The sequence below is a fragment of the Scomber scombrus genome, chromosome 3, assembly GCF_963691925.1.
Source record: "Scomber scombrus chromosome 3, fScoSco1.1, whole genome shotgun sequence".
NCBI lineage: Eukaryota > Metazoa > Chordata > Actinopteri > Scombriformes > Scombridae > Scomber > Scomber scombrus.
This window is the reverse complement of record NC_084972.1, coordinates 32,809,995-32,836,279: the sequence shown is the minus strand read 5'-3', so window position 1 is coordinate 32,836,279 and position 26,285 is coordinate 32,809,995. Positions and strand designations below refer to the sequence as shown.

Below are 26,285 nucleotides of genomic sequence, written 5' to 3'. Positions count from 1 at the left end.
GTGAGGAGATTTTATCAACATCATCTCCTGTAAAGTCAAACGGGACATTCACTCTCACAAACACCAACAGTGGCTTCAACATGTCCATCAGTAATGTGAACTCACAGCATGCTGGTGACTACTGGTGTGGAGTGAAATCAAAAGAAGGAAGTAGCAGAGCTTCACTTAGAAAAATAAAACTGATGATTACAAGTGAGTAAAACACATCTACAACACATATAGCTATCGTCTTCTGGTTAAATGCTTTTTTTTTCTTATCTTCATTTTGTTTTTAAATAGCAGTCACTGATAGACCTTTTTTGCCAATGTTTAATTAAATTACTTTGTCTATCTGTTCACAGGTATTAAAACCTTTAAAAAATCCCCAACTATTGGACAGGATTTAAAATACTGGTGTGATTATCCAAAAAAAGCTCTCGATAAATTCATCTGCAAGGGAGAAGATCCATCTATATGTCAACCTTTGTGGAGCACCACACAGCCCAATATGACCACTGGCAAGTTTTCAGTGCAGGATGACAAAGAGAAGAGAAATATCACCATAACTGTGAGAAACGTAGCAACAAATGACACCGGGACATACTGGTGCGGAGCAGAAACCAATGACAATACACGCAGTAAACTGTTCTACCACAAATTCTTGATGACTGTAGGTGAGTGGGCGTGATATTTTATTTTCAGGAAATTATTCAACTCACTTCTAATGTTGATTATCATATGCACAGAGAACAGTTAATTAAATATAAGACTATGAAAACTTAAACTCTAAGCACAATATGTAAAACATTTACAAGATGAAAAATTCACAAGAGACACATAAACATAATTTATAGTTTTTATAGCCTAACTGTACATTAAGGTCCATTGTACAGTGAGTGCAAGTGTCCATGATTAATCTTTGATTTATAGTAAAGCTTGTTGATTTTGTTTTAGCACAATGTCTGAGAATGTCTAAGAATGATATTTAATCATAAAGGGGCATTGATGATAGCTGGCTACATTAGTTGTTTGGAGTCACAACAATCCTGTAAACTGTAATCAGTAGATCAGTTACACTACATGTTCACCTGCTGATGTTTACCGGACTGTCGTGACTCCAGAAGGTGAGCTATTTGATGGGCTAGCTTGTAATGAAATTAACGGTCTCATCTACAAGAAGGACAGACTGAAAATGACTCTGCATACTGAACTTTGACCTTGGTTTATGTTTGTTGATGAGGTATCATCTCTAATTACAAGAACTAAAAATAAACTTCTATCTCAGATTCCACTGTGCTCAGTTTGTCTCTAGCTACTTGGTAGCTAACCAAAAATAGTTGCTGCTGCATTAACAGCCAGTGTCTTGACCAAGTAGGAGAGTACAAGTGTGGATCTGAGTTAGAATTGGAAATTAAAAGAACATTTTAAAAGCTGTAACATTTTGGCTAAGGCTACATTAATAAAGCTTGTCAATGCAAAGGGTGCAAGAAAAGAAGATTGTGTTTTCTGTCTGTTTACTGTATAAATAAATAGTTGTTAGGCAATCATTGTTCATTTGTAAATGCATATGTGACACCTGACTGCACTTTTGTTTGATTTCAGAAACACCACAACCTGAATCTGGGAGTCAGAGTGAGAAGAGTCATGGTGAGAAAGCACATTTGATATCTTCACCTTTAAATGTTACATGTTTGAAGAACATGTTTATGAATTTATGCAAATTCCTTTGAAATGTCTGGACACAAACAGTTTGTAATGAAAATGCCATGTGTTCAGTGTGTTCAAATAGGGACAAACTTAAAAACTTTTATGGCACCAACCAAATCTCTTCAAGACTAGCGAGTATCAGAAACATTCTTGTCATTCGGTACTAAATTGTGATACCTAGCAGGAGCGGAGCTTTCTGGAATATCTGACTGCAGCTTCTTAACATAAACAGCAATGGCCGCAACATCATCTACAGCGGATCCATCAGTGACAGGAGTTGGGACTAAAACACGTAACCTACAGGTTAGACAAAGCTGTATTAAAATAGTAAAGACGATGATACTGCCTATCATTTAACATCAAAACCAGTAGTGGTTCAGTCGCTGGCGAACAGCTGACATCTTGTGAGGCTAACGTTATTTATAGACTCCTGTGTTGTTATGTACAGTGTTGTGGTCACACAGTGATTGCTTTGTTATGTTAGTACCCATTCGCCAGCCGCTGAGCCACCACTGTCTTGTCAAACAATAGGCAGTATTATCATCTTTAATATTTTAATACAGTGCCGTCTTGTTTTACCTCCACATGTTTTAGTCTAACCTCCTGTTACCGATGACCCCTCTGTAGAAACTGCTGCTGCTACGATGTGAGCTGTTAACTTGACTAGGGATGAAACTATTTATGCTAATGTTTACTAGCTGTACAGAGACACTCAACACTCTTTCTCTTCAAAAATAACCAACATTAAAACTAGCGAGTTTTGCTGGTTTGTGAGTTTGAATGTCATTACAGTCACAGCACATGCTGGGTGCCAAATTCAGACTATTTCGCTGACATTATGAGATGGATTGTTTGTCCTGTCCAGATTAGCTTAATGTCATCAAGCAAGTATTAAAGTGACAATAGGGTTATATCTTTATCTTATTAAACAGGTTTGAGTGTGTAAAAACAAGAGAAGCTTAAAAAAAATGAGAGAGAATAAGATTTGTACTGTAATGCAATTTTCTTTTTCTGAAAAAGGATGTTATAAAACTGGTATTGAAAAAAGAATAGTTAAAGAACTGTTATCGAAGTAAAGGTATTGGTACTGGTACCAGTATCCAAATGTTTTGAGCGAGACCCAGCCCTAGTTTTAAATAATAATAAACATTTTATTCATTCTGTGGTTTATCTTGCAGGTGACTCTTGGGTAGTAATAATGATCATCTGTAAAGCTGTGCTACTACTGCTGCTTGTGCTAAATGGGATCCTTATCTACAAACGTAAGGGGGCTCATTACTACTTTGCAGAACATGAGACACACACACGCTGCGCACACAAAACCACAATCTTGTACTTCTCTATCCTGTGAGGATGTGATGTCTAAAACAAACAAAGCAGATACACTGTAAGATGTCAGAGTTAGTAAATATGACGTCTGTAAATCGAACATTTTTCTACCTTATCTGTGCTCAATCTGGGGTTTCACAATGGTAATTATATCCTATTCAGTGAAATCAAACTGAGATACAAATATAATAAACTATGTCGTAACTTTACACTTGCATCCTTCTGCTCATTTCTTTTTCTTTTTTGCTTTCTCTCTTTTTCTGCCAGGATTGTCATGTTCTAAAAACACAATAAATGGAGCACCAGCACAGCAGATCACTGAGGTTAGTATTAATGTGCCAACGTGTGGTGGTACTTTATAGATGGTATTCATATTGTCAGAAAAACAAGAACAATACATAGATGATGTCACACTTTTACGTATTTGGGTCGACTGTAATGACAATCTCTCTTTTTCAGCGTGAGGTGGACTTGTTATAAATATTTAACTTCAATTGGCGCAATATTACTACTGACAAGATGATAGAAGATAGGTTTCCAACCAAAAGTAGCACACATTTTAACAAAATTTCCAGAAATTTGTTTTAAATGTGTGGTTCTACCTCCACTGTTCTGAGAATATTAGGGGTTGGGTCGTCAAGATACATTTTTGGTGACCCTAATTCTCCAGTCAATGCCATTAAACCATTGCAAAGGAAGAAAACACGAGATCAATCAAACCTCAAGCAGTAAAATGTGGAAAACATGATGGAAATATGTCATTTCTGTGCATTTCATGTATTAATTTAAGGAATGTCTCCCCACCGATGATTTAGTTGCATGTCTTATGTATATCACATATTCACTAAGTCTCTTTACATTTGTGCACCTTGTTGCATTTTACTGACCCTTTTTGCAGCCCCTCAGTTCAGATACCGTCTAAAACAGGTCTTTTCAGCTCCTGTCTTTTTAAAGCCTCCTAAGCCCAGTCTCTTCTGATTGGCCAGCTCCCAGAAGGTTAGGGTTACAGTTGAAGGTAATGTCAAAGTGCCACTCTTGGCTCCAAAATTCAAAGATGGTGATGGCCAATTCCAAGACAGTAACAGTCAACTTGCCAAGCTCGAGGCTTGAAAAAGGCAATGCACAAATCAATGCGTGATTACTTAGCAGTATCTACAATGTAATGTATACTTTGTATGGAGAGTTGTTATTGTTTTAATATCAGCTGCTCACTCAATTTCTCATTCTTCCCTGGAAGCATAATGACTATGAGGAGATACCGGAGCGCCCCCAGAAGCCAGACTCAGGAAATGGAGTGGAGACCATTTATGCCACTGCCGACCTTCCCACAAACCCCTCTGCCTCAATGCATTACTACACCATCACCTTTAAAAGCAGCACTGACAAAGCTAATGGTGAGGCATTGATCCCCAAACCCAGCTCCTCTGCCTGTGAATATTCTGCGGTGAGCCAAAGTCCAATCTACTCTGTCATCTATAAACCGTCAAAGACTTCAGAGCATCCTCTCTAACTGACAGTAAACAAGGCACAACAGTGATGAGACGACCCAGGCAGATCTGTCTTAAACAGGCTGTTAAAACTCCTGTTTCATTAAAGCTCCACTCCCAAGGAGCCCAGGATACATCGCCAAACCATATAACAGAGGATTTCACTACTTCCTTGCATTCTTTACTCAAAATGTCAACTTCTCTAATACATACAAAATATTAGTGGACAACACAAACATCACCTAGAAAAAACCTTGGCACCAACCTTAGCAACCAAGGCCTTTAAAGGGCATGCATGCTTGCCAATGTAGACTCGTTGAAAAGCTAGACATATTTGAAAAAGGCAAACAAAGCATTCAGAGCAACTTGAAGCCAACCTGACTATTGACTTGCAGGAAGGATTTCTACATACATTTTGTTCATACTATTTTACCAATTCAATATTTATTTCAGCACTCCTTTCACACCCTTACACCATTTGTATCCTGTTTACAAAAATATATCTGCCTGTATATAGCCATCGATTGTTATTGTCCATATGTGTTAAAACCAAATGAATCTGTTCTCCTAAAATGTCTAGGTGAAAGGACATCTTCATGCTGATGAGTCCACAAAGACTTATTACTGAGCTCTGCTTCTTTATGTAACTTTTCAGCCTTTTTTAGCTTGCTGTGTGTCTGCTGGTGTGCAGGTTTCTGTGATGTTAAGATAACACCTTTATAAAGTCACGGGTGTGTATGAAAACGTTACAATAATGACTATATGGTGTTTAAGCAAATTTGTAGTGTTGTTGCAGACCAGACACAGCATTTCCCCACATTATAAGCGTTTAGAGTAATTTTAAGATTCTGAGAAATACTGTAAATAGATGTAAATTAGAATATACCATTTTTAAAATATTACTTTTGTTACTAAAGACACTGTATGATTTTTTTTCCCTTATTTCAGAAATGGTTTGCTGTGAAAATTATGCTTTTTATTATGATATTAAAAGCACCAAAAAAGCACTACCACTGGGTTTTGTGACTCTTTATTTCTATACAACTGAAAAAAGAAACTGTAAAAGAGAAATGCTTATTCATCACGTTACTTGTGGTATTAAAAAATAAGTCATCCATATAAAAATACAAATTAATAGTAAACTGAGTTATGTAATTAGAAAAAGCTTTTGCGTTATTAGACCATTATTATTAATATTTAAAACATGAATAAGAGTAACAGAAATATGTGAATTAAAATACATGTTAATAATTAATAAATCATAATTTTCTGCTTGTCAAGAGCTGAAATGTGTTTACTACAATCAATATTATAATCTGCTATCTCAGTAAGACACATTGCTCTTTCCAAAGCAAAAAGCAAAAGCCTCATCTTGTTTGCATCACTTCGATATTACTCAACAAAGTTTGAAGCATATTTATTGACCGCATTTACTTCCTTCCTGTAAGAGGTGAGCTGTTTGTGGTGATGTTTTTCTTTTTCCATGTTACGCAAACTATCAGATCTTGTACATGATAATGTAACATGACATTTATTCGAAACACTCTTTTAGATAAGCAGCTTTTCTGCCACGAACTGAGACATTAAACTATTGCTTATTCTGTACATTTACAGGTCTATATTTTCAATCTGGGGCTCTACTGGACCATCTATGCATGAAGATTACAGAAGATTTCACTACTTCCTTGCATTCTTTACTCGAAATGTAAACTTCTCAAACACATACGAAATATTAATGAACAAAATAAACATCACCTGGAAAAAACCTTATCAACCAGGGCCTTTAATAAGCATGCATGCTTGCCAATGTCGACTCGTTGAAAAGGTAGAAACATTTTAAAAAAACAAACAAAGCATTTAGAGCAGCTTGACGCCAACCTGACTTTTGACTTGCAGGAACCATTTCTACATACATTTTGGCACTTTGATCATGCAGGGGCCAAGCCACAATTAATAAATAGGCTCACATGGAGGAGGTATGTCTGACAAGCTGAGAGTGACTGACTCAGACTGTGAGACTATGGTCTTGTTTGTTGTGTTCACTTCCTGACTGGTTTATGCTCTGTGTATTTGTGGTATTTCTGGCACACATTGCTGCAATGTCTTACCACTGTCAACAGATTCAGCACATAATCCTTGAAATATATAATTGCCTACTGTATGCAGTGTAACTTTTATACTTTTTTACCAATACAGTGTTTATTTCAGCACTCCTTTCGTTTTCCTTTTGTTGTTTCTATATGTATATCTATTTTTTTGCGCACTAGCCTGTGTATAATAGTATGTTTAATTAACTTAGTTTGGCTTGGGCATAATTCTGAAGATTGTTGTCTGTAACAAGATTAAGAGTCAAATTCCTTCCTTCCTTGTGTGTGTGTGTGTACTCAATATATTAGGCTTTGGACACACATATTGTTGCTTTGGCTCTACACATGAGATTTGTATAATACAATATATAGAAAAAAACTGACACCCATATGTTTTATACATTTTGCATTTTTGATGAACTCTTACACCAGTAATAATCTCCTTATATTAAATTCACTATATACTGAATCTGACTTTTTTGTTTTTACTTTGGTGCCATCTGTTGACAGAATCAGGACTGACACTCTGGTAGATGGCAGTTAACACTACCATTCACTACCATCTCATTTATCAGTAGAACATTTTTTTTTTTTTAACTGAAGCAGATCATGCAGGATGGGCGCTTATTTTGCTGCTTTGTGTGCCCCATACAGGGGGTTTTACACATGTTCTGACAACCCAAAGAGAAATATTAATAATTAAAATCATAATAATCCAAAGAAAAAGTTATTTTCTTTGATTGATTTACACACATTTCAATTCAGTTCAGTTTAATTGCACTAATGCCGATTCCATCTATTCTCAGTTATTGTAATGTTATAAAACAGTAAAACATTACGCTACTGCAATACTGGAAAAAAGTATTTACTGTAGATCAGTTCTTCCCAAAATGTACTGGATCAGCAGGAAATAGACGGTGACAAAATCATGAAATAATGTTGCAGATTAATATACACAAAATATTGTCATAGTCAAAGTACATGAAATATGAGAGCCTGATTACACTAATTATATTCATCATCACTGTTGTTCCCACAGTCGTTTAGCTTATATATCCTGCTATTCACAGTGCTGACCGCTAATTTATTTTTAAAAATCATCAGTCCTATTGTGGTGGGAATCTTTGGGAATCTCACAATTTGATTCTTATTATTTGTGTCATGATTAAATTCTGAATTGATTATTGATTAAAAATGCATCTTTTATTCAAGAAATATAAAGAGAAGGACATTTTTGGCTGTACCTATGCTCCTTTAAATCTAGTATGTGCCACACAATCTTGTCTTGTGTCCACTGAACTTAAATATGAAACATTATTACAGCTTTTTGAGTTAGAAAAGTGAGCTGCATTCATTTGGAAGCGTCTTAGTCTCCTCCAGTGTAAGAGTCATTTACTTCCTAACATCACTGGTTTGATGTATTTTGTAAAAACAGAAGTTGTTCTGTGTGTTTTGGAGTAATGAGGGGAAGTAAGTTTGCTGCTGTGCTGTTATTAATGTTCTGTCTTCAGTTTGAACAACTTTTTTCACCCTCCAGCTGATTGAAGTTTAGTGAAGTGTTGCAGTGCAGTCAGCCAGTTTCATGCTAGTTGGGTTGCTCTGCTAATGTTAGTCTCTGGGAGATAGGATACAACACTATTCACTATTTGCTCTGAATACCAAATTATTAAGTTAACACATTCAAAATTGCTTGTTTTGAAGATGAGCAACAAATTAACACTAACATGTACATGTTGTTTACTGTCTGGCCTCACAGTTGACGTCTTCCTCTTTTCCACTTAATGTTATTAACTAATGTTGTTACAAAAGTAATTTTTTGGCATCTGTGAATCAATTCAGAATTAAAGAAGATAATTGTTATTCAAATTGATTTTTTTCACCCACATCTACCATCTCACACAAGCAGGTTCAAACCAGTTCAATAAAAACGGATGTATTGTTTATGCAAAGTTTGAGGATTTCTCAAATCACAGAGTACTGCTTCTCTTTCAACTTTCTACTGTACAATGCTCACTGAGTTATCCGAAATGGAAATCTATTAGCTATGAAGCAGACATTACAGGACAGGAGAGACAGATATAATGAATAGATCAGTTCACATAATACACCCTTCACTAGCGTGATGATATGATTTCAACATGTTATAGTATTATAATGTTCAGTTTTGCATGTTTTCCTTTTCTTCTTCAGTTTTTTTTGCAGTGAACGATGTCTGCAAGAAACCATTTAATCAAACTGCGTATGAAACAGCTAAAACCACCATCACATGTGATTACCCAGACAAATACAAATCCAAAGTCAAGTTTATCTGCAAAGACAACGATGAAAGCTGTGAGGAGATTTTATCAACATCATCTCCTGTAAAGTCAAACGGGACATTCACTCTCACAAACACCAACAGTGGCTTCAACATGTCCATCAGTAATGTGAGCTCACAGCATGGTGGTGTCTACTGGTGTGGAGTGAAACAAGGAAGAAACAGAGCTTCGGTAAGACAAATACAACTGGAGATTAAAAGTGAGTAAAACAAATGTAGCTCTCCTCTGCTGGCTAGAGCCGTTTTTCTTACTTTGATTTTATGTATGTTTTTTTGTATTAGTGAAACATGACTCAACACAACATGTCATTTAACAGACATTAACACACATTTATACACATTAAGATGTTTTATTGACAGTAGACAAAATGGTTTGGCTCACATTTGATATTTAGTAAAAGTCAACTATTATGTATTAAGTATGTAAATATATGCACATGTGACATGAAATGACAGTGAGATGTCCAAATTGCTAAAGGGTTCAAATTAGAATTTGTCTTTGTCTTTCTATCCACAGATATTACAAGTCTACACGGATCTGTAACTATTGGACAGACGTTCATGTACTGGTGTAAGTACCCAGGCGGTACTCCCATTAAGAAATTCATCTGTAAAGGAGAAGATCCATTTATATGTCAACGTCTACAGAGCACCGCACAGGTCAATAGGAACACTGGGAAGTTTTCAATGCAGGATTCCAAAGAGAAGAGAAATATCACCATAACTGTGAGAGACATAACAACAGACGACACTGGGACATACTGGTGTGGAACAGAAAGCACTGACAGTAGACGCAGTAACCCATTCTTCAACAAACTGACTTTGACTGTCGGTGAGTTGACAAACTTATTTTTTAAGTTTATTTAAAGTGCTGCACTTTTTTATTCAAGTGAAAACCAACAGAAGTAGTTCCATCAAAAATACAAAGGAAGAGCTATAGAGAGAAATTGAAATCCTGATATCCTGTAGCAGTGTGGCTCAGAGACATGTTTGTTTTTTTATAGGTTTTTGACAACAACTGAAATCTACGGCACACAGGAATAAGATATATCAGGCCTTGATACACACACACTAGTTGTTAGCAGATCAGTTCATTGTTATTTTGGCTCGAAACATGATTTGTTCACTGTAAATTGTGATTTTGTCTGTTTGTTATCTTAACATATTATTCTATGTCATTAGGACACACGATTACTGAGGTTGTTATAATAACATGAAATTATTAGTTAAAAACGTCTCAACTACAAAATAAATGCCAATTTGAAAATCCAGGCCCAACTGAATTAGAAATGTAAGTCAACTTGACTTTGGAGATAAAAACGCCTGCGTCATCACGCTTTTCTTGAAATGCATTGTGGGAATGCAGCTGCGAGCAGGTGAACATGTGCTCCTTTCCTCCCTTCCTCCATTTTGGACGCAAGTTGGAGGGCATCGTCGACTGCATGTTTCTTCGGAGGTAAAACTTTCACTCGGTGAATTCAGGATTTATTCCGACGACACAGACAGAGCGGTGGGGGAGAAAACGATTCGACAAGTATTTGGTGAGTTTTCTTTTGTTTTTCTGTCGAGTTTATGTGGTTTAACAAGGTGATATGCTTTTAAAGCTAACTTTTAGCTAACTTAGTCTTTGATAAGTGCATGGGAGAAACTTGAATTCAACAGGTTCACTGTTGTAGTTTTCGGTTTGATAAGGGATATAAGTGTGAGGATAATTATACTTTTGGCGTTTGGTGAGTTTGCTCGGTATTTATTCAGTTGCCGTGAATTAACGAGGTGTGTGTGTGTCTGTGGGGTGGGGTGGTGTGGGGGGGTAGGTGTGTGTGTGCAGCGGGGGAAAAAAACGATGTGACAGTACAAATGTGTAGAAAAAGAACAACCGTGTGTTTTTCACGTGTAGCTAAATTAGCAAAGTTAGCAGTGCTGGGAGGGGGTGTCTAGGCTGTGGTGTGTGTGTGTGTGGGTCGGTACTCTGCACAGACACAGTGGAAAAATTGTGTAAATGTCTACTCAACTGTTAAGTTAGTCTTAATCACATTGTTTCTAAACCGTGGCTAACGTTAGCAGTGCTAATAGCACCAGAGTCTGCATGCCTGTGCTGAACGTGTTAACTTTACACTGGCTTCGGTCTAGCTTGTGGTGGTGACTAACATTAGCAGTGCTAAAGCAACAGCAGCTTTCTGTTCTTGCTGAGGTCAAATGGGGATATTCCAGTTTCTTATACCACTGCTTATGATACGCTTTGGATGGACTAATGGGGGAATAAAGTAAAGAATATTTCATAGGTGATAAGAAGTTTTGTAATATTTTATTATTGTGAATGTTCAATTTGATCTATATCTATTTAGCTTATGTTCATTTTTGTTTAAAAAAAAATTAAAACTTAATCTCTTAAGATTTTAAATACATTATGTTATTGACTGTCCTCAGCAGTAAGTTGCGGAGCTTCCTGCACCAGTACTCGTGCTGCTTCTCCATTACGGGCCCTGCTGAATGTCATCCATGAAAGGTAATACTCGACTATATAAGTACCTGATAACCACACTTCAAATAATCTGAATTCTCTCTGAGTAGTAATAAAGTGCTCTTGAAACTTATGGATGAAATGTTAAGATATGTAAACAACAAATGATATGTAAACAACTAATTAAGATGTTTGTCAGTACATTGTGTTAGCGGTTCTTAACCTGGGGGTCAGAATATCACAGGTTGTTGTGAGATCACAGGAAATTATAGAAAGGGTGCTAGAACAAGAAATATGAAATAAAAGCTCAGAAAAAAATATTGTTTGCAAAACAGGAAATGTGGAAAAAAAGAAGGCTTAGGATTGTAATAGCGTTCATAACTGAGTTTTTTTTTTGTGTGTGTGTTGGTTTTGTATAATCTTTTTCCATAGGTCCACATGATGACAACTGGCTTTCTCCTGCCCTTTGTTTCATCTTTTTTTTTTTATACTGTTGAATGAAGTGGACTTGTAAACTCTGTACGTTTTTTTGTGGAAATCGTAAGAGAATCCTTGAACATTACCAAAGTAGCCACAGACATTACGGAAGAAATTGTCCACTACCCTGCATATACAAAGACTGTGCGCAGTATTTCAGATCTAAAAAATCCTTGCAGGTCCACTTGAGAGATCATGGACTCATAGAGCAGAGTAGTGGACTTGTTGGCTTTAAAGTAAAATGCTTGTTGTGTGACTTTGAAGAGGCAGTTGGCCTAAAACAATATACTGCTCATCTAGGTAAGCACCTGAGGAATAGGGAGACCGTTACCTGTCCTTTTAATCAGTGTCTTTTCAAATCAAATGTTTTCTCTAGTTTTACGTCACATAAATCTCGTTGTCACCCACTTTGTACTTTAAAAGACTTAAAGACAGAGATCACTGTCCAAGAATGTGAATTGGCAGAATGTGAAACGGCTGAATCACAGTCACAAGTTGCTGATGACAGTGATTTTCATGTGCCACTTGAGGATAATTCTGATAATGAACCAGAGTACCATGACGCCACTGAAAAAATTCAGGAAAGGCTTGCATCATTACTTCTGCGAATGCAAGCAGTCCTGCATGTTTCCAAATTAGCCACTCAAGAAATAGTCAGTGAATTTTATGACATTGGCGTTGTGATTGGTGAACTAAACGAGTATACAGTAAAAAAGGTCTTAAGGCAGCACAGTTGTAACATTGATGAAAACACTGTAACTTTGCTAACAAACGCCCTCCACGGCCTCAATCCACTCGGCTCCATTTCCCAGAGTGGGTGTCTGGGGTCAGATCAAAAAAGGTTGTCCTATTTCAAAGAAAAGTTTGGTGTCATAGACCCAGTTGAGTATGTGTTAGACTTGTCATTAAAGAAAACCTTTGTTTATGTACCAGTTCTAAAAACACTGCAAAGATTGTTAAATAGGGGTGATGTTATTGACAAAATTTTAGAGGAAGCCAATACAGAATCACTACCTGGACATTACAAGACCACATTTGATGGATCATATTTCAAAGACAACCCACTTCTGTCCGGGGAAGATCAAACAATTTCTTTAGGTCTTTATATCGATGATTTCGAGGTTTGTAATCCTCTAGGCACCTCCAGAAAAAAACATAAATTGTGTGCAATATACTGGGTAATAGCAAATTTACCTGTTAAATACAGAGCATCATTGTCTAGCATATATCTTGCTCTCTTGTGTAAAAGTGTTGATGTTAAAACATTTGGGTATGACAGGATTGTAGAACCACTGTTGAAAGATCTCCAATTGCTTGAAAACCAAGGGATTTACATAAACAGGTTGGGAACCAGTCTAAAGGGAACAGTGTTATATGTATCATCTGATAATTTGGGAGCACATTCATTTGCTGGTTTTCAGGAGTCCTTTAATGTTGACAAGTTTTGTCGTTTTTGTTTAGCCAGTCGTAGTGATATTCAGAGTTGTTCTGTGCAAAGTAAGTCATTTTTGTTGAGAACAAATGAGTCCTACAATGAGAGTATTTCCAGGCTGAAGGAGAATGAGTGCTTGAAAAGTGTTGACGGAGTGAAAAGAGACTGTGTATTGAACAAATTATCTTACTTTCATTGTATAAAAGGTTTTCCTCCTGACTTCTTACATGACCTGTTAGAAGGTGTTGTACCTTTTGAACTCTGTTTGTGTTTGAAAAAATTAATTCAACAGAAGTACTTTACATTGGACTATTTGAACACTGTCATACAGCGCTTCCCCTACAAATTTTCTGACAGTGTTAACCGTCCACAGAGAATTCCAGAAAAAGTACTTAAAAGTAAAACTATAGGAGGCAACGGCCATGAAAATTGGACCCTTTTGAGGTTGCTGCCTCTGTTCATAGGGGATGTTGTTCCTGAAAATGATGATGCATGGGCTGTAATTCTGGAACTTAAAGACATTGTGGAACTTTTGGCATCCTCCAGTTTTACAGATGAAAGCTTGTGTTATCTTGATGCCAAAATAAGTGAGCACAGAAAACTATTACTGACTGTGTTTCCAGGACTGCAACTGAAACCTAAACATCATTTTATTGAACACTACACTCATTTGATCCGCTGCTTTGGACCACTGGTAGAGTTCTGGACGTTACGATTCGAAGCGAAACATAGTTTCTTCAAAAAAGTGGTTCGTGATGTCAATAATTTCAAAAACATTCTATTGACTCTGTCCCTCAGACATGAACTTATGTTGGCATACTACCTGGACACGCCCAACCTGTTTAAACCAACAGTGGAATTAAAAGGAGTATCAAATATTTCCCTGGACATTCTGGCCCCCTCTGTCAAACAAGTGATTGAGAAGAAATGTAGAACTCTGAGCAGTGTATCTCTGGCCACAACCGCATACATTCACGGGACAAGATACACCAAGGGAATGTTCTTGTCAGTTGGAAGCACAAGTGGCCTTCCTGATTTTTGTAAGATTATACATGTGTTGCTTGTATGCAACAAGCTATTTTTTCTTCTGGAACCTTTCTCAGCTTGGTATCTGGAGCACCTACGATGTTACGAAGTCTGCAAGAGAGACCCTACTCAACTGACGGTAGCCGAACCTGAAGACCTGAACCACTACATCCCATTGTCAGCATACACCGTGCACGGCCGACTTCTGGTTTCACCGAAGGCATTTCCTGTACATTAAGGTATTGTTTTTTAAGCTCTTAAGCCCCCCACTTTTGCACACATGGTTTTCAGTTTGTTAAAAATGTCACTTGTATTTTTTTCACAGTTAAAGTTTGGAGCATCAGCTCATAGCTTCTGTCGTGTGTGTGTGTGTTGTCAGACGTCAACGACAGAGTACAAGACGGTTCAAGTCTGCAAGAGAGACCCTGCTCAACTGACGGTAGCTGAACCACTTACATCCCCGTTGTCAGCATACACTGTGCAAGGCTGACTCGTGGTTTCAGGGATTTCTTGTACATTAAGGTATTGTTGTTGTTTTTTTTAAAGCTCTTAAGCCCCCCACTTTTGCACACATGTTTTTCAGTTTGTTAAAAATGTAATTTCTATTTTTTTCAAAGTTAAAGTTTGGAGCATCAGCTCATAGCTTCTGTCGTGTGTGTGTTTCAGTCAGACGTCAACAACAGAGTACAAGACGGTGCTAGTTCATCCTGTCCAAGATCAACTCCATCGAGCTGAAGAAAACCAGCAGTCACAAGTCCACTTAAGATCTGTCTGCTTGTGTAGGCCTCTCTCAGGTTGGTTAGAACACACACCACTCATTAACACACTTACGCACACAAACTCAAGCTTCCAAATATCCTCAGACTTATTCACAGATGTTTCTGCTGAGCCACCACATAGGCAGATAAAGGTATGTTATAGTAGTTTATTACAATTCAGTAATTAGCCCTTTGGCCCCACTTCATCGTCCATCCTTTAAACCAGTGGTTCTCAAACCTTTTTACATCAGTGACCCCTAAATCAATCACAAAGTAGACCATGGGACCCCCACTGGACAAAACCTTGAAAACACTTTTCACCAGAAATACACTTTTTTTTTCTGAGACTGAATTTACAAACTTTTTTGTACATTCAAAATAGGCATGAATGGCAAGCATTTTTGGAAATATTGTAGAGAAATTTCTTGAAAAAAGAAGAAAATCTAGAAAAGTGGAGAGAATTAGGTTATTTTTTTGAAGAGGATATTTGCACATCCATGTCTTGTGTTGCAGGTGCAGAGTTTAATGTGGCTTGCAGTCTGAAAGAAAAGGCCGCCCTCTGCTTCTTGCTTGGCATCACCATTTAATGGTGGCTGACGTTTCGTTTTGTGACTTGAAACGTCAGTGATTCATTAAATGGGGATGCCAAGCAAGAAGCAGAGTGTGAGTCTTTTCTTTTGTAGAGAATTAGGCTATTATAAAATAAAAGTTTAAAAAAAATCAAGGAAAAAAGTTTTTTTTTTTAAATCAAGAATAAGTGGTAAGATTTAAGAAAACAATATTTTTCTTTAGGGCAAACTTTATCCCCAAAAAAGTAAAATAAAATATATATCTAGAAAAGCTTTTAAAATATCTAGAAATAGTGGCAAGTTTTTCAGTGAAAGTTATGGCCAAAAAATGATTTAAAATTTCCCTCATTGGACAAAAATGTCCGTCGTGGGGCCAAAGTGATATTCATGGAATGATATACACCTGAGGCACACTGCCTACCTGACCAGTACCCCTTTTAATTTCAGTGCACATATTAACAAGTATGAGTTCAGAATGATACTTCAATGCACAAATAAATAACAGACACTTCAAAGACCTGATCATATTTTGAATTCTATTAATGTGACCACACTCAAACTAATTGTGGAATTATGTAATTTCTGTGGATTTTATTTTCATTTCAGTTTCATCATGCTGCTGCGCATCATCTTGAGCGAAAATGACATAAGAAAGGTTACCATTGACACCTTGCCGGAGACTGTTCATGACTTCTGCTCAATCCTGAAGACCAAACTGGGACTGGAGGGCGACCTTGTGATTCAGTATCAGGACCCCGAGTTCGACAATGAACTGTGCAATTTAAGTAGCATGTCGGAGCTTCCTAAAGATAAAGCAACTTTGAAAGTGCACACCAAGTCTTCTGAATACAACACAGACTCAACTCTAGACACGGCAAGCCTGTCATCATCTTCCCTCGAGGATAGCCCCCATGGTACCCAAACTCGTCAGCTGCCTCAACCATTCGTCATTCCTGCTTTTTCTTTTGATGTTGAGTTGAAACTGAGGCAAGGGAATGATGCCTTCCATAGAGATGGGAGCCTTCTTGACATTTCAAAAGACATGAAATCGGACATCTTAGACAAGTTAGCAGAAGCCATATATGCTCACAATCCCTACCCATCACGTGAGGACTATGATCATGTGGCCCAAGCTCTCATCAACAAGCATCCTTGTCTGAAGGAACCAGGGTCTGTTGGTGGGTGGTATTGCTGGAAGTTTAGTTTAAAGTTCAAAATGGGAAATTTCCGGCAGAAAATGCGAGTGGCTGGTTGCTCCGAGCTCAGAGTGAACGCACGTACCTCTGGATCAACAAGTTCAAAAAGACTAAAGAGGGCCAGTTCAAGAAAATGTTACACATCTAAAGCTACTCATTTATTTGTATCGACAAATTGATACTTGGAATGTTCAGTTTTTGATTGTATGAAGGACTTAGAGCAAGTCTTAATATGTTGAAATATGTCCTGTGGTGTTGAAAAAGAATGTTATCCTTGATCTTTGTGGCCCTCCACTGACAACATTTTCATTTTTGGTGACAGCCAGATGAGCATTATGTAAAGCCATTTGTTCTCTTGTATGGCAGTATTGTCACAATGCTTGCAATGCTGTAAATTTGAAGGAGGTTCAGTAAATCGTGACAGGTGTGTGCTCCAATAAATATTTAACTGGCTGCATGTTAATTGTTTTGTCATATTTCTCTTTGAAGCAAACACGCTCAAAGTTCAAAGAAATCTTGGATAAGTTCAAATGATTGATTAATTTAATTCAAATGACCTGACACTTTAATTAAACTAAGATAGATTTGCAAATTCAAATAACAACCAAGCAGTTCAATCAATTAATAAATCCAAGTCAAGTTAACTGATACAAAAGATTAACACAACTCACAATTTTAGTTGAAATGAAACAGATTTGCTAGTTCAGACAACTACCCTAAATAGTTCAATCTATTGACAAATCCAAGTTAACTTAACTGAAACCAAAGGTTTACACAACTGACCATTTCAGATTCAAACAACTACTTGAATGAGTTAAATCAATTATGAAAGATAAATCAACCCAAACTAACACAGGTGTTTACCCAACAAGGAATATTTAACCGAGATAACAAATTATTTTCTTTCACTTAACTTGAAATTTTAAGGCAGCCCTTTCACTCGTATTTTTAAGTTGAAACAACACGTTACAATTTACAGTGTTGACAATATAAAGAAAATAGAACATCTCCAGCCTTGTGCAATAATCACATTAGTTTATAATACACAGCACACTTCATTCACCCTGCGTCAATGTAGATACTCAACTGCAAATTAATGATGATTTTTTTTCTATATATTATTATATTCATATATATATTAAATATATTTGGCAAGTATATTGATATTAATTGCAAAACTAAGATTTTGTGCTATTAAACATTTGGTAGGTTAAATGACTCTTTTCAACAAAGTTATAATTTAGAAAAACTGACAGGTAAAAGAGAAATTACAGTTACAAAAATTACAGTTTACTGGTTTTTATATGAATATTATTACATTTTTCACATTTCCTCTATTTCTTCTCAAATACCAACTTTCTTCTCTCCTTTTTTGTTTTAGTTTGACTTTAAATATTTTAAATCTACTGTTGCTTTCATGCACAAATTAAATATATTTCTGTTTGCTTTCAGTGCCACCACCTGTTCCTTATGGCAGTTTTGGTAAGAAAAAGGCTCAGATTCTTTAATTGGTCATGGTTAAATATCACTAACTACAAACATTTAATCGTTTGAAATATGGATGTTAATGTTGTGTGCTGGCCCTCTTGATGGTCTTTTTTATTTTATTTATTATTATTATTGTCTGATATCATCTTAATGTTTGGTTTTGTCACACAGATCAGACATCCTGGTTGACCATCGCTGTGGCTCTCTGTTTGGATATGCTGCTGTTGCTTCTCATGTTCATCATATTCTTTGTCTACGAACGTAAGAGACTTCATCACTGTTTCCTGCAGCTTCTCTTAAACACGATAGCTTTCATCTTCTAACTTTTTGTAAGGATTATTTAACACGACTGACAATATTAACTCAAAATTCCAATTAAAGTTCAAACATGAGAAAAAGGGAAATATTAAATCTGTAATTATTTGTCTGAATTAAAGATTCTCAGTGTCAAGTGTATGCTTTATTATGTCAAACAGGTTTTGCACCTTGTAAAAAAAGAACAAACGCAGCATCAGGAGAAAGCAAAGAGGTCAGTGTATGATTGTATGTGAATATGTTTGCAGTCTTTTATATTTAAGCTATATTTAAACATGCAAAATGCCTCAGTGTTACATCATGAGGTGTATATTATATAAAGTACAGAAACACCAACATTTATGTGGGTCTTGCCATAAACAAGTTAGGTCGAATCCAGACTTGGTTTAGAGATATTGCAGTCAACAGTTTGATAAATTGGACTCTGTGTGTTGATGTCCATCAAGGTGTTATTTGCTGTTTACACAGTATGGACAGTATTGATTGTAACACCAGCAAATGTCCTAATGAGAATTTACATTTTACATTCTTCTACAGATGGACGCAATAAAGGACCGCACCTGAAAGCTGGACTCAAGACATGTGCTGCACTTGATTCACGTTCAGACAAAGACCTCAACCTACTGCACTGCTTCATCCGCAGCTTTCATATCAATTCTGACCGAGCAAGCTAAGTTACATGCATATCCCAAAAATTCAGCTACTTTCGTCCTTTCTATATATCATGTATAACAAAGTGCAAATTGTTATTTTTGTTTGTCCTTTTTGGACAGTTGCAACATGTTATGATCTTAAACACAGTCTGTATTTCAGTCTGCTTTCATGTACCTTATGTTATAGAATTTGCTCTCTTGAAAGTGTCAGTTGTTGATTCTGAGAGTTGTTTTGGTTCATCCACTATCTATTGTGTTTATTTTAACATTAGCAGTAACTGAGAACACATTTCAAATTATTTTCTTCATTATCTCAAAAATAGGTAAGGATGGGGCTCCTATATATATATATATATATATATATATATATATATATATATATATATATATATATATATATATATATATATATATATATATATATATATATATATATATATATATATATATATATATATATATATATACATATATATGTTAATGCTTTAAGATACTCAATACAAAGACATGTACATAGTTATTTCATTTCATGCTTAAAAACAGGAGCACACTGGCAACATCAGTGTTGGACGTATATGCTCAAATAGGAAAATAAGAAATTATTATTAAAAATGGGCTTAGTTTAACATGTATCACGGCTTTCAATATAAGTAATAATATAAATAGATAAGAATATCACCTTTATGTTTTCTGTCATCTCATTCCATCTTAAGGTACAAAGTGAAATTAGCAAATGTGTATATAATGTGTGCATTTTTATATCATTATGTTTCTCTTGGCCATGCACTTGTCTTATTTATGATGATGTTATATTTTAGCTAATGGAATAAACAGCTCATGCTTCCTGTCAAAACCACAGCTATTTTATCACCACTGAATCGACTCATTTTGTCAGTACACAGAGTAATGCATGTTGACAACAGATTCTTGTCTTGTGTGATGGAAACAGAGAAGGGTAATGGAAAAGAAGGTCAGTGTGATGCAGAGTGACTGTACCTCCTGCTCCTGGCTCTGATATGCAGTTAAGTAGGACTGTAACTAACGACTATTTTAATAGTCCACTAGGGATGGATTATCTCTACCAGCTTTTAAATTTAGCTTGATGTTGTTTTAGCATTAGCTAACTAACAATAAAGATTATACTCTATTCAAATGTATGTCTTTTAATAACCTTTGCTGCTGTTTAAGCTACTACTGATACAAAAGATAAATAAAAATTCCAATATCATATTTTTGTCCATTTAAGGACAATTTTTAAAAAAAAAATCAAGTATCCATTTTTCTGTAGACCAAGGACAAGTAACAACAATACAAACATAAAACAACTGCTTCAGACAGAAAACGTTTTCTTTTTTCTAAATAAATCCCAATTTCCTCTTTATGGATTAATAAAATCTTGCTTCCATTTTGTTTCTTCAGTCAATTGTTTTGCATTGAGAAATTGGGCTGATAACCAATTTATGAAGTATAAAATACATAACATGCTTATTTAATGACAATTATGATACTGATGAGACTGCACTCAAATGACACATTAGTTATTTCCTATTTACTGTGTGACAATACGATTTACTGTAGAATGAGGAAGTATAAAAAGGAACTAGGTACGGTGGTGAGTACTTTTTAGATACCAAGAAACAATTTCAGGAACATACGCTACACAGACACTGAAGACCATCCAACTGTACAGACATATCTGCAAGAGAATACTGAAAAACCAACAGGGGTTGATTTATCTGACTGAGGATATTGGCAACAAGATAAACATGATGAAGAGATGTGTTCTACTCATCCTCTCAGTGATGATAGAAATTAGAGTAATGGTTATTAAAGCCCTGCCTCTTAAAAGTTACCTCATTTCAACACATCCAAAATCCTAGTTTGGGTAACCACTCATGTCGTATCAAAGTTGTTCAGAATCCACTTGTCTTGTTGATGATGATGTTATATTTCAGCTGACGAAATAAACAACTCCTGTCACAGCTATTTTATCACCACTGAGTCGACTCTCATTTTGTTTATCCACAGAGTAACAGGTTCTTGTCTTGTGTGATGTAAATAGAGAGGGATAATGAAAACGGAGGTCATTGTGCTGCAGAGTGACTGTATTACCTGCTCCCGGCACTGACGATCTCAGCCCCCATGTTATACAGCAAAGTAGGGCTGTAACATATGACTATTTTGATAGTTGACTAGGGATAGGCAAAGTGCTGGTTTTTTTTTTTCAACATTCAAGTATACATTTTTTCTGTAAACTAAAGACAGCCAAACTAGCAGCATTAAAAACTAAACTAAATATCTACTTCAAACACTCTACATATTGAGTTATACACAACACTGTGGCTCATTTTACTGAGGAAGTCAATGCTATTGTTGAGTTGAATGGTTGTGAAGTTTGAACTGATTATCGCCTGGAATCAACAAAAAGAAAATAAAAGTGTGTTTTGTGCACAACAATCTGTGGCTTACAGTGTCTGTAGCAAGTTGCAACTACATGAGGATATATGTCAATCACATTTTATTCAAACTGAGGAAAGTCAGCATCTCCACACAGTCTCATGTGAAACTTGCTCTCTTCTCTTCCCCACTGCTGAAAAGATTCACTCTGACGGGGTGGATGTTGCAGGAATGCACAGAAGAGATCTTGCCAGCTTTCATAGTGTGGGGAAAAAAACCTCAGATTGTCCCACCACCATCTCAGAGGTATTCCTTTTTGAATATCGCTGGCTCTATGAAGTACATCTGAACTTCATTTCTCACCATTTGGATCTTTTGGTCAACGTAGATTTCCTCTTCCACCTCACTCAGACTTTCAGTGTCAGATTGAAGGACGTTATCCAGTGCTGATTTCCCCCCTGAAACACTGAACTCACAGATTCACAGCTATGTATTCCAGTTTTGCTTTGCCCAATCTCTCAGTTATCCCTTGTCCTGGCTTATCTCAAAAAAAGCTTACTGCATGAAGCAGTTGCATACTCCTGTCCACTAAGCTAAAATGCAGTACTGTTAACTATGATCTGAAGCGTGTGCCCAGTGCAGTGGACAGAGGCCCAACCGTGTTGTTCTTCCAGCATTCGCATTGCTGCCACTATTTTGGGCCATAAACTACTGCTTTTATTTTGGTAGGCAAGATGTCACATTTTTCTATTAACTCTTCCATCCATGTCATGCTGTTTGCAGCAGAATGCCTCTCCTCCAGAAGCATGGTGGCAAAGTTCAAAGTCTTCATTTGCCAGTGTTAAAATGGCACGTCACTGCACCAGCTGTGCCCTCCATGGTCGACACATCAGCTGTTGACTTGTTTATGATCTCCTTCACTTTTAAAGACGTCAGTAGAGCAGAAGTGATTTTAGTTAGCATTTTGAAGTGCAAATACCTAAGCAGTGTATACAGTAAACATACAACATATTAGTTTTTACTTTTTTACTTTACTTTTTTACAATTTTTACTTACATCACTGCAGCCATTTTATGATTTAATCCAAATTAAATTATTGATCAGCAATCTCAATATAATTTCTTTATGAGTTATATCGTTATTTAATTGCCTGTATCAAATATATAATTTCACTTGGCTTCAAAAAGGTTGTCTCGTTAAATAATACAGTTGATGTTAAAGAGATACAGCTCGTTCTTTACAAAGCACTACAGTATTATATTCATGTTAAAAGCCAAGACAACTCCATCTATACATTAGCTAGATAGCTTGTTAGCTAGCTACCTAGCTAGCTAACAAGCTAACTATCTTACCAAGGCGAGTCCGCATTGTCCAAAACTCCAACACGCCTCCTCTTCAAATGTTCATGCATAACAGACGTGCTCCCATGATACGTGAGGTCAGCGTTTCAAAATATGCAGGTAATCCTTTTCTTCAGTGCATCAAGAGTGAAATGCTCCCAGACCTTCCTACCTATCTCTCAGCAAAGATAGGTAGGAAGCTCAGTGACAATCTCCATAAAAAACAATATTTGGCAACGACATCAACTAATCGTTGCAGACTAAAGCAAAGTTGGCTAGACTACTGATTAAAAAACAGTAGTTTATAAGTCCAGACTTGTGTTTTACCTACTTGAGTTTTACAGGAAAAGACTCCCTTAACCTTCTGAGTCAATGCATCAGTCTGAAGTGCCAACCCTGAGTGGACTGTGAATATTCTGAGTTGGAAACAGCCTACATACATGTATTTGTAATTGGGGGTAAGCTACAAATTAAAGTCTGTCTGAATTAAATAATTTACGAAATGTACATTTGAGTTGCCCAGCTCTGAAGTATATTTTTCTGTTATTAAGAGCTCTGTCGACAACATTCAGAGCTCTGTCAACTACATACCAAAACTGGAAAAAATTATCATCTAAGAATAGGCTTAAAACGTTCCTTTTAGAGAAAACTTTCCTTTTTGATAAAGCTTATACTTAGGGCCGGCCAGGCTTGTCCTGGACCAGCTCTTAGTTTATGCTGCTATAGGCTAAGACTGCCGGGGGACTCCCACTCCCATGATACACTGAGCTCCTCCCCTCCTCCTTTTGCTCTCTCTCTATCCATCCATCTATATCCATTATCATTCATGTACTATTAATGCATTCAATAACCTTACCTTCTTCCCCGGAGTTGTCTGTGCTTTCCCGTCTCACAGGTAATCTGGGCCTGTAGACGTCTGGATGACAGATTCCAGTCCCGGACCCTCTAGCTTCAATGTTGATTTTCAATGTGCTTTTCTCTCTCTCCTATTCTTCCTCTCTCTCCTCTCTATCCCAACCGGTCGAGGCAGATGGCCGCCCACTTTGAGCCTGGTTCTGCCTGAAGTTTCTTCCCGTTAAAAGGGAGTTTTTTTCTTGCCATTGTCGCTAAGTCCTTGCTCATGTGGGAATGTTGGGTCTCTTTAAAATTAAACCTGAAGAGTACGGTTTACACCTGCTCTATGTGTAACGTGCCTTGAGATGACTTTGTGATATGGCGCTATACAAATAAAAATCGATTGATTGATTGATCTTCCCTTTTCTTGATACTACTACCTGGGCAACTCAACTAATTTTTTATTTGTTTTCTCTTTTGTTGTACAGTGGCATCATCCTAAAGAAATGTAAAATATTAATTCACTTAAGCCAAGTAAGTTTTAGTTTGGTTAACCCTGTCTAGTTCAATTAGGGGCCCCTCACAGATCGGTAAAACTTACCTGGAATCCAAGTGAAGAATGAGGCATCAGATCCTGGGACCGCTCCTCGTCTTCCCCTCATATAGCGGCAGTGGTCCTCTCGCCTTCTGCCCACTGGAGCTAGAGTTTGACCATAAAGAAAATAAATATTAATATTCATTTTTGTTACATGCAGATTAAATTATAGCTGTTGCACTTATAATGACCTATAATTCTGCTTTCTTACTGAACTGTATGAGATAACAATCTTTTAGTTAAATGGCGGTGTGGGCTTAGTTATGTAGTGGTGGAAATACCACACTAACCTGCCGCGGCCACATGTGAAAATCCACATTGACACTGCAAAGGTTGAACATATTAAAACTTATCAGCCACCTTGGCAATCTTGTCACACTTTATCCTAACCATCCAATTTGGGAGACTAATCGGCCTCCTTATTAGAGCTGCAACGATTAGTTAATTCTTATTTTAAGAACTGATAAATCCTTTCTGTAATTTTACAAAATAAAACACATAAATAAAATTAACAGGTTTCAGCTTCCTTTGACATGTATGAGAGTAAGCTGCATATCTTTGTGTTTTGCACCGTTGGCCAAACAAAACCAGCCATCTGAATACATGTCCTTGAGCTGTGTAAAATTATAGACAGTATTTTTCACTATTTTTCAGACAATTCATAAACCAAATGATTAATCAGTTAATTGAGAAAATCATAAGCAGATTACTGATAATGAAAATAATCACTAATTGCTGCCTTACTCCACACACACAAATCTTTATCTATAGTTCCTAACTGACAAACAAAGGAGTAACATCTGATCAATCTTAAAATAAAAGGATATGTTTCCAAAGTGGCCAACTATGTGTGTATTAAAACAACAAGTGTAAACTGAATTTTGTATGTAGGCAGTCCACCCCTTCATTCAAAAACAAAACATTATTTCAAATTGACAATGCAAAAAGGTGCTCAAACAAAAATGTTGCTGTTTGGACGTCCCTGAGTTGTTAAAGTAATATTAAATCATAAATAATAATTTAAACAAACAACTAAATATTAATGTCTGATAGCTTTAACAAAATCATACATGTATGCTATATAAAAAGAGGTATCTTCTGTTGTTCAATCGACCTGAGCTGTTGGAACAATAAATAAAAGATAAATAATAAAGAAAAATGAAAATTATAAAACTGTTAACGGGATTTGTTTTAACCTTCAGTGGCGGTTCAGTTATATTATTTAACCTATGTCACACAAATAGAGCACACTTATAAATCAAAGCAGTGTCAACCATGAATAAAGTCTGAACCAGTTCATCTTGGTGGTGTACAGACTGATTTGATATTATTCTTAATGATTTCACACACAACCCAGAATAAATACAACAATTTTTCTGTTAAACTATATATTTACAGTATAAATTGTGGTTTATTTTTGTAGTTACCAGTTTTACGTTTACCATCATTAGGCTACCATACAAAGTATGTGCGCTAGATTCCCCTGCTGCTCTCCTCATCTCCTACTGCTGACTCAGTGATCTCAACAGTTAATTATATTTTTCTCATATATCAGTATATTACAGACACTGTGGTGGTGTGTAAAGTTAAAGTTGTTGGCATTAAGCAAGCATGACTAGCAAATAAAACAATATAAGACCGGCATCTTTGCTAGAAAGACTCATACGTTAGGTTTCTTTTTCCATCTGTCGTAACAGACCTAACGGTTAGCGGTTAGCTCAAGCTAGCGAAAACAAAATAACTACTCACCGTTGACTCCTTCATCAAATTAAGACACATTTTGATCCTCTTCAGTCTTTCATGAAGCAAAGTCTTCGTAAAAACTGTAAACGTGGTAC

The 26,285-nt window shown here is 36.4% G+C and overlaps 2 protein-coding genes across 7 annotated transcripts; both read left to right on the top strand.

Annotated features, from left to right (window-relative positions):
- Window positions 1-411: 411 nt before the first annotated feature.
- LOC133977937 (CMRF35-like molecule 7) lies at window positions 412-19,913 on the top strand. The gene is made up of 7 exons (XM_062416237.1): window positions 412-640; window positions 9,717-9,738; window positions 18,278-18,307; window positions 18,485-18,574; window positions 18,790-18,842; window positions 19,164-19,485; window positions 19,825-19,913. Exons 1-6 carry the CDS (start codon window positions 488-490, stop codon window positions 19,176-19,178), a joined length of 363 nt encoding a protein of 120 aa, XP_062272221.1. The 5' UTR covers window positions 412-487; the 3' UTR covers window positions 19,179-19,485; window positions 19,825-19,913.
- LOC133978109 (uncharacterized) lies at window positions 10,316-17,282 on the top strand. 6 transcript variants are annotated; one of them, XR_009924989.1, is made up of 6 exons: window positions 10,316-10,447; window positions 11,337-11,412; window positions 11,800-14,541; window positions 14,682-14,824; window positions 14,969-15,096; window positions 16,236-17,282. XR_009924989.1 is itself a non-coding variant. In XM_062416461.1 (5 exons), the coding sequence occupies exon 5, from the start codon at window positions 16,243-16,245 to the stop codon at window positions 17,002-17,004; it is 762 nt and encodes a 253-aa protein (XP_062272445.1). In that variant the 5' UTR covers window positions 10,318-10,447; window positions 14,380-14,541; window positions 14,682-14,824; window positions 14,969-15,096; window positions 16,236-16,242; the 3' UTR covers window positions 17,005-17,282. The 6 variants fall into 6 exon arrangements, 2 of the variants coding, with proteins under 2 accessions (XP_062272445.1, XP_062272446.1); XR_009924991.1 differs by having other exon boundaries at window positions 10,326-10,447; window positions 11,334-11,412; window positions 14,973-15,096; XR_009924988.1 differs by having other exon boundaries at window positions 10,326-10,447; window positions 11,334-11,412.
- Window positions 19,914-26,285: the final 6,372 nt, after the last annotated feature.

Coding starts and splice junctions, on each gene's coding strand:
- LOC133978109 (XM_062416461.1), top strand. CDS start 16,243: ATGCTGCTGCGCATCATCTTGAGCGAAAATGACATAAGAAAGGTTACC.
- LOC133977937 (XM_062416237.1), top strand. CDS start 488: ATGACCACTGGCAAGTTTTCAGTGCAGGATGACAAAGAGAAGAGAAAT. Junction 641..9,716: donor AACTGTTCTACCACAAATTC/TTGATGACTGTA, acceptor AACCCATTCTTC/AACAAACTGACTTTGACTGT. Junction 9,739..18,277: donor CAAACTGACTTTGACTGTCG/GTGAGTTGACAA, acceptor GTTTGCTTTCAG/TGCCACCACCTGTTCCTTAT.